At 39.9% G+C, this 14,679-nt stretch overlaps 1 protein-coding gene across 1 annotated transcript in view; it reads left to right on the top strand.

Moving 5' to 3' along the window:
• Positions 1 to 14,679, top strand: part of TUB (TUB bipartite transcription factor) — a gene marked incomplete at both ends in the record, with an annotated part of 133,679 nt that overhangs the window by 106,151 nt on the left and 12,849 nt on the right. The window contains 2 exons of the mRNA XM_082283328.1: positions 4,525 to 4,662; positions 13,075 to 13,242. Of these exons, the coding sequence (XP_082139454.1) occupies positions 4,525 to 4,662; positions 13,075 to 13,242 (306 nt within the window). The remainder of the gene's footprint in view (positions 1 to 4,524; positions 4,663 to 13,074; positions 13,243 to 14,679) is intronic.

Here is a 14,679-nt window from a genome sequence, read left to right as displayed (position 1 = left end):
ACTTAAAGTGTTTTCCAGACGGACTGCACAATTTTAGAATGGTTTTTTGTGTGATTTTTCATTTACTTCATTCTTCACATAATGTACTGATCAAAAGCACCCATCTTTTGGCACATGGCATTTTTATGTGATAGAGATTGGTAAGTTATGATAGTTATGATTCACAGACTTTTTTTTTCTTCCTCTAAGATCATAAGAATGCACAAGCACTCACATCAAGAAATATGGTCATACAAATGGCAAGAAAAATCTGCATTTTCATTCATGCTACTTTGAAACTAATTTCCTGTGTGAACTTCTCATCGTGAAGGCCAGATGGAAAGACATATTTTTCATTTTCATTCACTCATATAAATATATGTGGGTAATTTACAGAATTGAAAAAGAACTTGAGTTGTCTGCATCATAGTTTACTCACATAGTTACAAACTGCATCCTTTTATTTGATTGTGCATCGTAGCTTTATCCCTGTATCCTGGAGTGTTGTCCATCACGGAACTGGTTCATGGGAGAGGCTTCTTGTTTCCCCTTTTCTGAGTCAGGCCATTGGTGGGGCAAGGCAGAGCTGGGGCACTGCCCTTCTCTGCCTTGCCAAAGCCCTTCTGTGCTCACCTGTGTTATGTTAACAGACTGTTTCTTGTTTGTTCCTCTTCTCTTTTCATCTCAGATCCTGAATTAATATTGCAATCTGTGCTCCTTTCGGTCTCCCAAAAACCAGTTTTTTTAATACTCTGTTGAGGTTAGTAGTCAGTTCTTGATTTAATGAACATGGATGAATAATACTGAAATTAAAGTCATGTCACTGTATTATTTGTAAGCTTGGCATTTATCTCAAAACTATTTTTTACAATTTATAAGTTTGAACTAGAATGAAATACCAGGTCTGAGAGTCCAGTGGATTTTTCTGTTTGGAATGCTGGCTCACTACACCACTTGCTCCTCCATTTTTTCTTGTCTGAATGCAAATTCTAGTATGAACAAATAGTTCGTATTGAAAAGGAAAATCTCTGGGTTTTTTAAGTGAAGATTTTAATAATCTGGGGTGGGGCATATGAAGTATCGGGATAGATCTTCAAATATAGTCTCTTACAGTTTAAAATAATGTCAATAGGGATTTTTAAAGCTGCCTAAATATCTACCTTTAGTGAAATTAATGCATTTTTGAGTGACAGTCCTTGAAACTTCATCCCCATATAGCTACATTTAAGGTTCTTAATTTATTTATTCTCCGGTGCTGCCTATCATTGTTTTTAACTTTTTTGATGTCCAGCAAAGGACATAATCATACTGTTGTATCAGTGAATTTTATTTAGGGAGCCAGTTTATCTCATTTTTCTTATTCAGGCTTTCTTGCAGGGAACTGTGAATTGTTTTATGGGACTGTCTAGAGCCTCTGGAGAATGCAGGCTAGAGTTAACCTCAAGGTTTCCATCCTGCTGAGAAGGGAAATTCTTGTCAGTCTGTTAGATAATGATCCAAAGATGCAGTAAAGGGCAGAGGGGAAGACATTTGATCCCCTGACAACATGGCTGGGGATAAACACTGCCTCTCTCACTTGCTTCATCTCCACAAAGGCAGCCTGGAAGGAGTGCTGGTTCGAGAAGTTCAAAGCTGCACATGCTAATGACCAGCTGCAGAGTGAGTACAGAGGGCTTAGAAATGGTCCTTCTTCAAACTCTCCAGGGCAGGAGAAAGCACTGGAAACAGAAAACAGGATTCTTTTACTTTGTTCCACATCCAAGCCTGCTGGACCCACTGAGCAGGGGAGGCTCACAGACCTGTCCCTGTAGGTTTGCGGGCTGCAAGGATCCAAATCCTGGCTGGCCTGCTGACAGGAGCTGCTGTGCTGTGTAAACCTCCCCTTCCCAGCACACTGCAGTGGGCAGGTGTTTGGAGAGGTTAGTGCTTATGGGCAGGGCAGAGCAGGGCTTTGCCTGGGCCTAAATGCAAGGATATAACCAACTACCCTGACCTGAACTGGTACAGAAAGCAAACTTTCTTTGGTGTCTGCAGAGACAACACCAGGGAAACCAGGAGTGAGTAGATGAGCCTTAGCTAAGAATGAAGTGGTTTTGTGGTGGAGATGGCATGCTGGGATTAAATTTGGATTTATTATAGAGGTAAGTACTTAAAGTGTAAGGGTAATGCTCAGAAGTGTATCCTTTAGAACTAGGACATTCTGTGCCAATTCCTTTCATGAACCCAGGCACAGTATCATTATGTTTATGATTTAAATCATATTTTGCAGCCTCTGTCACTTGTGTCTGAAAGGCCCATTGACCACAGACAGCAGCGAAGGTATATGCTCAAAGTGGCTACTGGGCTGAAATCCTGTTCTCTGCCTCATAGAGTAAAGCAATGGAAATATTCCCTTCTCTGTCCTGTGGAGCTCCCTCACTGAACTTTTAATCAGATACCTCTTGCTCAAAGTTTTGAGGCAAAAGTAACTCAAAAAAATTCAGGGCTTTACTTGTAAGATCAAAGTGTGGCTGGCAAGATAGAGAAGATAAGTCTTTAACTTTGCAATTAATAATGTCAGAAAGTTTCACCCTTTGCTGATTAATCATTGCTTTGGACCAAGTAGATGGTGCTTTTTCTGAGAGAAGAATTTAAAATGATTTAGAGAGCTGTCTGGCCATTTAATATAGGTCATTTGTAAACTACGGAATTTAATTATAATGTGGATTATCCTCTTCGAAACACATTAAAAGAACACAGCCTAGTTTTTAAAGAGAGACTGAGGTACAAATATAGCATAAGTGCTGCCTTGGCAAATCACACCTATTGAAAGGCTGTGGGGAGGGGACTCTGCTTCCCTGCTTGGTCTGAGGCTGCCATGCCCATGGAAGTAGGACCCAGTACTGTCTTTTATGTGCCATTTTCCCTGGCGTCCTGGGCGCTCCTTCCTTTGATTTTGTCCTACTCATTTCCAGTGCTCCTTTCCACTCAGCAGAGGGATTGCAGTCCTGTGGTTAGTGTTTGACAAAGACAGGCATGAAAAATTGGCCGGTGCCAAGCTGTTTCTTTGGACTTCTAGATGCTGCTCTAATAATTGAATGTATATTCTCTATAGAACTGGAGCTCTCCCTCTGCACAATGGGAAAAGGAGCATGAGCTTATTGAGTGCCTCAGGTGCCCGCTGTGTTGTGAATGCAATGCTACTCCTAACAGATTGCTGTGCTGGGGAGGGTAGCAGCAGGTTTGGGAGCTGCAGTCTACACAGACATGACTAAATCTGTTTCATCTTTCTCCTCTGAGAATCTCCTTGGCGTTTCTATTTCTATTCATGCACTTGAAGGATTTGCTGAAGAGGAAAGTTGCTTCACAGACCAAAAGCTTAGGGAGAATTTTCCCCTTCATAATAGAGAATAGTGTCAGTCCACACGTCATTGAGAATCATTTAGTCCTTTGGGCGTTTAAGAAGTTTTTCTGGATATTTTTAAAGTAATTTTAGGGCAACCAGTTCTTTCCAGTAATGATCCTTAGTGGACTTTTTTATCCTTTTAAAGAAAGTACTTTCGTTTTGGGAAAAAAGAAAGGGTGGAAGGCTCATGTGCCAGGGAGAGAAACCATCATCACCACATGAAGCCAGTGGGGCTTAGCACTTACCAGTGACCAGCAACCAACTCCAAAATCTCTTTAGTGCCCACCTACAGTTCAGGGTATGAAATTTGACAGTTTATTTATGCATTTTACTAAGGCAATTGTGGTATTTGTCTAACTTCAAGATTTGGTCTAGCCAGAGGAAAGAGTTATGGTGTGTGTTGCTTTCACAGACTCAAATATTGACCTCAAAGTGTGTCATGCTTTTAGGAAAATGATAAAGCCTCTTTTTACTTTGAAAACAAGGAGTGTGAATTATGCTGACACTCACAGATTATGCCATGCATATTTTGTAGAGAGTCCTTCCAAGGCATTAATTAATTTGTGTGTGCTACAAAGTAGGAAGGGTTTTTAAATTCAGCTTGGGTGTAATTTTACCTAAAATGCATGGCAAATCTACTCATTATGCTGTGTTACACAATTGTGCAAGATGTGTTTTGAAAGTAACCTTCAGATGATTCCTTGTTTAGAGAGTTAGGATGTAGCTTTAAGCATGGATGCTGCAAAGTCAAAATAAAATTTTTCTGCCTTCATGCTGCCACTGTTGATGATCATTCTGGCTGAGCTTTACTATGAGGAAAAATACTTCCTACAGTAGCTCAGTAACACAGTAATACTCTGATGTCACTTTTGGATTGAAAGCTAGGAGTTGATATATTATTGTGAGGAGGAAGAAAGTAAGGAAATATATCTCAGCTAACCTAACACTTTCAGATTTTTGTTGTAGCTTTGCAAATTCTGGTTTACTTGATTCTCCTCACTGCATGAATTGTCTGAAATACCAAACTCTGCTATGTTTGCTTTCTCTTTTATGCCTTCACAAAGTTCTCAATTCATTCTCTCGTCTCTCTCTCTCTCTCTGTTTCTCTTTTCTCTCTCTGTTTATTTTCTTTTTTGGTGGGGTACCCTGAATCTCTGAAGCAGTGCAGGAGGCTGAACAGGAAGATGTAAAGGTGGTAGTGGACGCCCAAGCTCCGAAACCAACTAAAAAAACCAAGGCAGCAGCTGCGAGCTGTCAGAGTAGCAGCACCAGAAAGGAGAAAAAAGGGAAACACAAAGGTTAGCTGCATGCAGCTGCATGTCAGATATTAAATTCATTATTTTGCTGTCAATTCTCTCTTTCTTGTTTTTTATATAATTTATTTGAAAATCTGAAAACTGTCTAAAAGTAATTTCCTGAAATTTTTCTGAGGTTGGAAAATATATGTGACTTGGTCTTGTCTGGGCATGTACAGCCTCGGAGTCAAGAATGGCTGCAATTTGTCAATGGAGTCTTTTCCAAAGGAGAGTGATTGTTCAAGCTGAAGAGGAGAAAGAAAGTTCTGAAGGGAAGATGATGGTGTTTGCCTGCAGTGTTAAGAGAACCATCTTAGAAGAGTGTGCTTTTTTCGATTATCTGAAAGTAATCTAGTTTGGAGAAGCAGCCTTAGGTTGCAGCTGCTTCTGTCCAGACTCTGACTGAGGTTTTAAATAATAAAAATTAGAGGTTAAGAGACATTTTGAAAATCAATTCAACAAAACTGAGATAACATTCTCAAAGGAACTTTTCAAGTTGTTACTTCAGTGTTACTCTATCCCACCTGGCAAATGGGAGGTGTTTGTATGAAAAATTTTCTGCAATGGCTTTGTGTAGGATGAGGTAGACAAAAAAAATACACTATTGGCAATGACAAAAAGGTAGGTAGAAATGACATTTCTAGGCCACTAATAGATTTACAATTTGAGCTACATACACTAGGTGGAAGAAGTAACGAGAAACTTTACTGGTATTTAAATTTTATATATATATATGTACACTCACAGAAAAAGAGATGCTGCTGTACCACATACAGTTACTTTTAATTTGGTGCTGAATGACTAATGAAATGAAATAACTTTCCAATAATTTACAGTTCTTGAGTAAGGCCACTGTCCTGTAACACTGTCCTGCCTGGACTGTACTGTATTCCTGTCTTGTGCATGTCCAACAGTTTCTCCACTGTTGCTTCACTGAGAAAGTAGTGTATATCCTTGACAAGTCTCTTTAAAGATAGCAATGACTAATAAGGTTAATTATTGAGGTCAAAGTATTGGGGCTTATCTATAGGGATTTTGCAGGACTTGAGCCTACCTTAGCAAAATCCTTTGCGTATTGCAGCTTAATTCTTGAGATCTGAAGCTACAGCATCTCTCTCTCTGTTATTTTTCTGGCTGCAAGGGAAGCTCTAGGTTATACAGGCTTTAGAGCCTGGCCCTGAGCTAAATGCTATTCATATATTTGAGAAAAGATGGTGTGTCAAAGGTAAAATTAACTGAATGTAAAAATAGTTGGCAAAATAAATGAACAGAAAGCAAATGTTTCCCCATTTAATGTAAAAAGTAATGACATTCCAGCATAGAAATACAAATGTCAGTTTTATTTTGAAGTACATCTTGCTGAAGAGTAAAAATTCTTTTGCTGGTTTAAAAGAAAACCTGTAAGGGAGCATTATGTGAGCTAATACTTAAATCATGGTTGCAGCATAGCCCTGAGGCTCTGCTTTATCTCATATAATGCCTCTTTTGACATGCCAGTGTCTGTACTGTGTTCAGAACTGAAGATATTGAGCTGCACAGTTTTTTATTATCCCACAGCAGGTAGCACCTAGAATTTTTCTCATATGCCCATTCTAATTTTACACATCTTCTGAAAAATCCCCCAGGCAGCCAAACATCGGCCTATGTTAATAAAAGCAAGTTATGTCAGTAAAAGTAAAGTCACTTTGTGTAGACTGAGACCTTTGGCGTGCTGACACTGTCCCATGTGTTGGGAACTAATATTGTTAGCTCCAGAAACCTCAGCCTCTGCTGCAATTCCTATTGCTCATCCTGCTGTGCTATGGGAGCTCTTCCCTGGCCTTCAGCATTTGCCCATCAGTTCCAAGTTTTCAGAGAGTGGAGGCGTTATTCATCAATTATACTAAAGAAAATGCTGAGTATCTCTTCTCCAGAAGCTCATGTTGATGATTAGTAGCAAATAAAAGTCAGTTAAACTGTGTTCAGAGCATACACGTAGCACCTCATCGAGCTCACCTACTGTTTATGTAAACTGGTGTTTAACTGTGCATTCATGTATAATTTCACCCTTAGAATAATATCTGGTTTACCTTTGACAGTGTTGTAAACTTGGGAGGATTTTGACTGGATTTCCAGTCTTCCATCCTTATCAAAGCTGCAAAATATTTTTTTATTGGATGTAAAAGTAAAACCAAATACATCTTTAAAATTCCAGAGGGATTTTACTGATAAATCCACTACAGACACAGCTAATTTTGTACTTAGGAATGAAGAAAATACAAGTGGTAACAGAACCCTGTAGTGGAACTTGTATTAATTTTCAGTTACTTTTTAAAATAAATGTGAATTTTAAGAAAAGATATTTTATAATGATATTGAATGGATTTGCTAATAACTTCAGATCTAACTATGAAAATTGCTGAAGGGGAAAGGGTTTTATGCCATATTTTGGCACAAGAGATTTTGCTGGGGGGAGATCATTGTTAATTAGAGCAAATCTTGGGAAATTTTAGGTTCTGCTTTTAGCTTTGCAATTGCTTCAGGTTTGTCTCCACTCTGAGTGTAACCTTTGTATGTCCTGTGAATGAGCAGGATGAATGCTGAGGGGTGAGTGCACTTAACATGCTAAAATAGCATTTTAAAGGTTTCTGTTAGTATTTAGCTATAGTGAACATTACCTTTCTAAGCAGAGCCAAGCTCTTTGTCTTTTAAGAGAAATGAACATTTAGACCAGATCCTATGAATAAGAAGCTAATTCAGAGAAAAAAATTGTTGAATTATACATGAGTAGCTGTTGAAGCTGCAGTGTAATGACTGCACTCTGGTTTTAGATGTGTAATGCCTTTTTAAGTGGCTTGAAGAGTGATGAAGCTGTGATCAGAACAATGTGCTAAAGACAAACGCAAGAGAAATATCAGCTTTAATGAGGTTACACTGGCATAGGAGAAGGAATGTAGCTAACTGCTCATGTCAGTGCACTTTGTAATTCTGTGATGGGTAACATGGTATTCAGCAATTTTTTCTGAATCTGTGATTATTACTGGTATTTCTTAATGGCAGTATGCAGTGTGTGCTGTGCCTATTTTTAAAAAGAGCCATAATTTTTGTGGGACAGAGCCTGGAACAGCAGTAAATTGATGACATTTTTTAGTAGCTTAGCTCATTAAACTGGTATTTCTGAAAGCTGCGGTCTCACAGTTTATTGCCTGACATAATATTCAGTATTGGAAAAAAAAAAACCCAAACCCTCAAAGTGTAACAAATGCATATGTAAAATGCTTTTCCTATGCAGATAGTGGGATCAAATTCTGGTTTGATTTGTGGCAGATTGGGGTGATTAAGGATAGCAGTGAACCCAGTGTACAGCATCACTAGGTGGTTCAACAGAAAAATCATGCAAATTAGTGAAAATATTTGCAGCAGGAACCTATGAAAAGTATGCACCCTACATAGTATTACGAAACCAGAGCATCTTTAGCTATGAAATACCTTGGTGATTCTTTTAAAAAGGAGATTTATGAAAATTTATCAGGTACATAGTGTGTGTGGTTTTTTGTTTGGTGGGGTTTTTCCCCTAAGGTAGGTTTACAAAGAAGTTAATAAATATACAGGATAAAGTGGCTTTTTTTGGCTGTGTGCCGTGAATGGGGCAAATCAGGAAGATAAAATGGAACCTTTAAAACCCCAGAAAAGCATATGAAGCCAGGAGTTAATACAAAGTGAAATCTGATATGAAAATTCAGGAATCATTCTGGGAAAAGTTCTTGGTGGTTGGTTGGGTTTGGTTTTTCTTCCCAAAACTCTTGCACTTAGACTATGTAAGTACATTCTAGGAAAACCCCACTCTGAACTGCCATGGACAACATAAATGAAGATTTCTTTTTTGTCAGCGAAATCAGGAACCCGGATGTGTTTAAAATATCAAAATAAACAATACTTTCGCAGAAATTTTTCTCTTATGCTGTACCTTAAACGTAAGTGGTACGTTGGGTATTTCCTGCTGACTTTCTGGGAGTCAGGAAGCAGACAAGCTGCTCTGACACACAGAGCTTTTCCTGCCAGGGTGGCTATTCCATGTTTTGATTTGGTTGGCTTCTTCCGTGTTTCTTCTCTCTCTTTCACGCCTGTCTGACTGTTTTGATTTATGCATCCTGTCCCGTTTTCGTATGTAACAAGCAGCTACATTAACACTGGCTGGCTCAGAAAGCAGCAGCAGTTGTTGGGTAAGAAGCATCATTTCTCACTGTAGCATTTCCTTTCTGATGGGGGGAGGGAAGTTCACGTAAAGCGGATTTATCTCAGCTTCCCTAGGCACTAAAAAGAAAGGGTAGGATGAACAGTAAGTGAGTTTCCACCAAGAAAAGTCCTGTTATTTCTAGATCTGACAAACCTTTCAGGCTGTGCTTTGGCAACACATGAACTTTATTGTGAGGAAGTAATTTTGACCTAAGGATAAAGATTTATGAATGTACAGTTCCTGCTACTGTTTTCTAGATTTCATCAAAGTAAATATAGAGCTTAGTGCTCAAAGTCCTTGCTTTTACTGTCCTGATCTGGTGCCAGCAACAGTCCTTCTTTTGGTGGAGGTTTGGACTAAATCACCTCTAGATGTCCTTTCGAAAAAAATTTCTATTTGCTCCCTTTCCCTCTAAAAAAATCCCTGTGTGATTTTGCAGTTGCTTGAACCCCTATCAGTGGATGCACAGCCCCCATGAGAACAGGAATATACTGGGAAATGGGTAGAACATATTGACAGCAGGGTTTGCTTTAAGCCAGGTTCTCTACAGGATGGAAACTGTTTGTTCTGGTGTCAGATCTCCCCGAGATTCCCTGTCCCTGACCTCAGAGCGGGCCGTTCTTTGGAGGGTTGTGCTGCCATCCCTCAGCTGGAGGGAGAGCTGCTCTGCAGTGGTCTTGAGTAGCAGTTTCACCCACAGCCTTGGGTGTTATCCACGTGGATATGACTCCTTTGTCAGACCAGTAACTGAGCTCAGAAAATGCCTGTTCTCTTCCAGTGGCCTCCTGCCTGACCTTGGTCAGGTCTCCAGGTCTGATCTGCAAAGGGCTTAATCATATTCTTAGTCTGTGAGCAGTATGCCCAGCTTCATGCATCAACTTGTGCCTTAAATGCTCTATAAAAAGAGAATAAGAACTTCTCTATCCTGCAGCTCCTCATCTGTAAAGCAGGGACAGAATTACTTATTTTCTGTGTTATGTTCCTTTCCTGATTGTAATCTCATTTGCCATTCAGTGGTTTAGATTACCAGCTTTTAAGAGATTGGTGCTGCCTATTTGTAAATATTGTCTAGAAGATTTTAGGTGTTAAGAGAATACAGAGATTGATGAATCGTAGTTTATAGGAAGTAAATGCCAGCAATGCTCATTTATTGATGCTTTTTTTCCCCGCCCAGTATTGCTTTGTTTTCATTTCTGGTACCTCTGGTTTTCATCTGAGACATGACCGTGTTAAAGTGCACCAGAGGCCTTTACTGACGGGATTGGTGTTCTGAGGGTTGTTCCAATTTTCTTCTTTCCTCTCTGCCCTCCTTTGCATTTGCCTCTCAAAAATTCCCCTTTCTTCTTAGCAGGTATTCAAGGCCATCTCTGTCAGACTTTTCCCTACCTGATTTTGGGAAGCGCTGTAAAAAACGCTGACCATAGCCATAAAAACTTTCTTTTTTGGCACAATCCACTCAAATGTTTTGCTTCTTTTGACCCTGTCCTTGAGCACAGAATAGATGAGTGGCTTGTTTTATTACACAGAGAACCATCCTTCTAGGAAGTGGAGGAAAAGGAGTCAGTGAGGCAAAGAGAGGGAGAGATCCACCTTGAATATCATGATTACACAAGCTTGGAAGTGTTTGCAGTTGTTTTCAGACATTTGGTAGGTGGTGATAAAGCTGACTTTTGGACTTTGGCTTAAAAGATGCACTTATACCTCGTGATATAGGAAAATGTGTATGTATGGCTGCACTGAATCCCATTTTACACATGCATGTATAGCTACAAAGATAACGCACACACACAAGTGTTAAATAGTGCTGCATTTGCCATGAGCCACCTACAGTGTTCTAATGCAGCAGAGGTTCTTTTTTTTTTTCTTTTTTTTCTTCTTTTTTTTTTTAAACCTCTCTGTCTTGCTACATATTTCATTCCCTTAAATGTGCTCACCAGTGGAACCATTCATAACGCTTAATAACACACTCCACCAGTGATGCACTCTTCAGAATACTGAAATTGATTTGTCTTCTCTAAAACTGTGACCTGCCAGTGTAGCCTTTGTCCTGCCTCCTAATAACACACGATGTTCCTGACAGCATGGGATGTGAGTGCAGATGTTCTGCAGGCATCTGGAAAAAGCAGCCTCAGTGCAATCTCCAGTGCTGTCGAAGGCATTTCATTTGCTGCAGATCCATGTCTGCTTTGAAGAGGAATAATTAAAGTGTTTTGTTGCTTCCCAAAAGCGTTCTCAAAATTAGGTTTGTATCATCTAATGCTTAATAAGGGGCTAGATATCATATTCATGAGGCATTTGTTAAACTCATGGATGCTTAACACTTTTGAAATTCAGAGTATTAAGGTAAGAACCTAACTTTAGGCAGGCACTTTAATGATAATGGTTAAAATTGTAAAAGCTGTTAAAAATACCACAGAGGTATTTTTATGAGCAGCTACCTGTATGTTCTAGAGCACCTTTGCAGAGGTGCTTCTCCTAGGATAAATTTTAAGAAAAAAGCTGTTCTCTTCACTGCCATATTGTACCTGCAGCATAGGAAATGGTACTGTTTGTTCTGTATCATGCAGAGCTGCTTCTGCAGTTGTCATCCTAGCAAGGTCACAGAGCCATTTCCATGGACTTTATCTAGTCCTTCAAGGTTGGAAGGACAGATTATTTATTTGCTGTTAGTCGTTGTTGTTGTTGTTGTTGTTAGCTTTGCTGCAAGTAAATCAGAGTTTGCAGCCTTGGTGCAGAAATTGCCAGGGTCTGTGTAATGCAGATGAATCGATAACTCCTTGTGCTCTTGAACTCTGTGAGTTTAACACCTCTGCAGCGTCAGACTGCATCTCGTTGGGTGGTTGCACAGTTCCTGGGGGTGTGGACCACTCTCTTCTCCATTTATGCTTTGTATTGCAGTGGCAGTGACAGCAGATATTGCAGAGTACATTTAAGCATGCTAAATATATAATCCAGCTGTCTTTTAATGCAAGTTGACAGCTGCTGGCGAAGCAGGATGAAATGGTATTCGTGGAGACTTCTGCTACAGGTCACAGTCCAAAAAATATCCCAATCCCTGAAGTTCCTTCTCACAGGGTTTATTCAGCTCTGTTTGGTGTGAAAATCACCAAATTCCTTTACTGAATTAGCTCTCTGTAGTGCTTGCTAACTCTCTACAATGTTGCTTGCTTATTAACAAAAATTTCACAACAGCAGCAGGATACAGCTCATGCTATTTATTATATCTATACGTGAAAACGTTGCCATTTTTGTTGATGCAAAAGTGCATTTTTGTATAGCTGATTTAGTAATGTATTCCAGCTCTGTGTCTTAACTAAGAGCTGAAGTACATTTGCAATCTGATGTTTTACCTTGCTGTCCTGAACAAACAAAATGAAGTTCGCTTGTGGTAAGAAGTGAACTTTATTTTCTTTTTCTCTCTTTGGAGGTGATTTACAGCCATAAGGAGGTAAATAGTTTCTTTCTGGCTGTGGTCAGGAGCCACAGGATCACAGCATGGCTGAGGCTGGGAGGTGCCTCTGGGCACAGCCTAGTCCCACATCCCTGCTCACAGCAGGTTGCTCAGGACCGTGCCTGGCTGGGATTTAAGCATCTCAAGAGGCTGGAGGTTCTGGGGAATATGCAATATCTTCCTTATAGTTTTGCTCTGATGTATTAACTGTATGGCAGTTTCCTAACTCAGAAGGTGTATTTAGGCTCGTTAACATGCTGTTGGATAAACTGCCTGATCTACTTGTGAATTTTCCAGGTTTTTGAAGCTTTAAAGTATTTCATTATAGCAGTGGTGTTTATTTGGGGATATGGCATAACCTGGGACTCAGGCTCATCTGTTTCTGGATCACCTGTGTGCCCTTACGAAAATTTCATCTGTTCTCTTTGTCATTTCTCTCTAGCATATCTCTTTTCTGCTTAGCTTTCTGTGTTTCTGGTGCAGGGGGTGGGTGTGCTTTGGGCTGGGGAGTGCAACAGTGAAATCCTGATCCTGTCCTGGAGATTCTCTAGTGTAGTATGTGGGAATATGTGAAGTAAAATGTTTGCCTTGGAGACTAGCTTAGTCTTTTTTATGTGTAGGAATATTGTTGAATGTGAACATCCAATCTCTGATTCCTAGAAAAGCTGCTTTTTTTATGAGTGAGCAATCATCTTTTCAGTAACTTCTTGACACAAAGACAACTAAGGCTTTTGCTGCTGTCTGGCAGGGATTGATGGCCCAGCTGCTTTTCAAGATGATGTTCAGAAGATAGGAAGTCAAGTGCAGATTCTCACTGTTGGACAGTCTAGCCATGATGAAGATGATGGAGAGAAAGTGGCTAGTGGCCAACAACAGCAAAGCAAGCAAGACCTTAGAACAGCAATGCAGAAAAAAGGTAAGTAGCTAAACCTTCCTTCATGTTCTCACTGCTTGCCTGATGTACATTGACTCCTTTTCCTATTCTCACTCTCAGCCCTAGCCTAAGCAGAGTTTGTTAGTTCTGTGTGTCTTCTCCTCAGAGTCTGTTGGGCTCTATTCTGTTACCTAAAAAACCCCAAAACCCCAAACCTAAAAAAAATATAAAGCAATGAAGTTCTCTCTTGTCCTAAGGAACAAGAGCTCGGCAGGCTCTCGGGCATGTGGCTTCCCCATCTGCAGTGCAGTGCCATTATTACAGTACCAGGCAGATGCCAATGCTCACATCCATCTGTTCGCATTTTTCTAACATACAACTCTGGAAATCACTTACTTGGTGGCTGAAAACCAGCATGAACTAGCAACGTTCAAACTAGAATATTCATTTTAGTGGTGCAGTCAGTTACACAGTGTTCATGTTTTCGTGGTTTGTGTTCATGGTTGCAGAGGTGAAAAGTACACCACTGTGCATTCTGCAGCATTTCCCACGCAGAGTCCTCAAGTGTTCTGGAGTTTGGTTTTCTTTCCAGAGGCATGCATGCTTTGGGAGGTAGATTGTGTATGTACATATTCATGCATCTGTCCCTTCCTTCCTGCACTGTCATTATCTCCCCTTAGACACTAACCGTAGGAAGGAAAAAAAAAATATCCCCAAACCCTCACAAAGCGTTTTCTGAAGACATTTGCTTTGGAGTTGTTCTTCTTCAGTGTACGGCTTTTGAAGCAAAGATGGCTCAAGCCAAGAGTGCTCTGATGCTTTAAGAATAAACTCTTTGTGTATAAAGAGCAAAATGTAAGTGCAAACTTGACTCATGTAGAATGGACTATTCATACCTAAATGCCGCCTCTTGTCTGCTGAGCAGTTCTCACTAAGATTCATTTTTTCTGGGATGTTATCCTGCAGATGTGAGCAGCTCCAACTGAAATGGGCAGATTTGCTCCAAGTGTGCTATTTCCTGGGCATTTGAGTTGCAGGGCTGTTGGGCATGACTAACAAGTTCTGATCTGTGTGGTGATTGTGTTGCCTTAGACCATGGCTCAGAATATTTAATTGTTAGGCACACTACTAAACTGAAGCTGATTGACTTAAAAAGTACCCACAGACTTCTCAAATTAGGTCACAGCACTCAGATTTTTACTCGGGGGGACACTTCTAGTTTTGATGGGTTTTTGCCAGGTTGTCATACATTTTTATTCTCCCCAAATTTGTATTTATTTTTAATAGAAGCAGTGAGTGAAAACTTTTTTGTCTTCTTTGTTTCTGTATACTCTCAAATATATGATATGACCTTTTTTACCAGGTCTAAGTATACTCCTGATCAGAACAGATGCTGCTAAGAGTGAACCACTAGTCTGTTTCAAGTTGAGTGAGGGGGACACTTTTATTTAAATGGGAATACTGAGGTTTATTCATTTT

The sequence above is a fragment of the Coloeus monedula genome (assembly GCF_965178545.1).
Source record: "Coloeus monedula genome assembly, chromosome: 6".
Taxonomy (NCBI): Eukaryota; Metazoa; Chordata; class Aves; order Passeriformes; family Corvidae; genus Coloeus; species Coloeus monedula.
Note: the sequence above shows the minus strand (reverse complement) of the source record. Positions and strands in the feature narration are given on the sequence as shown.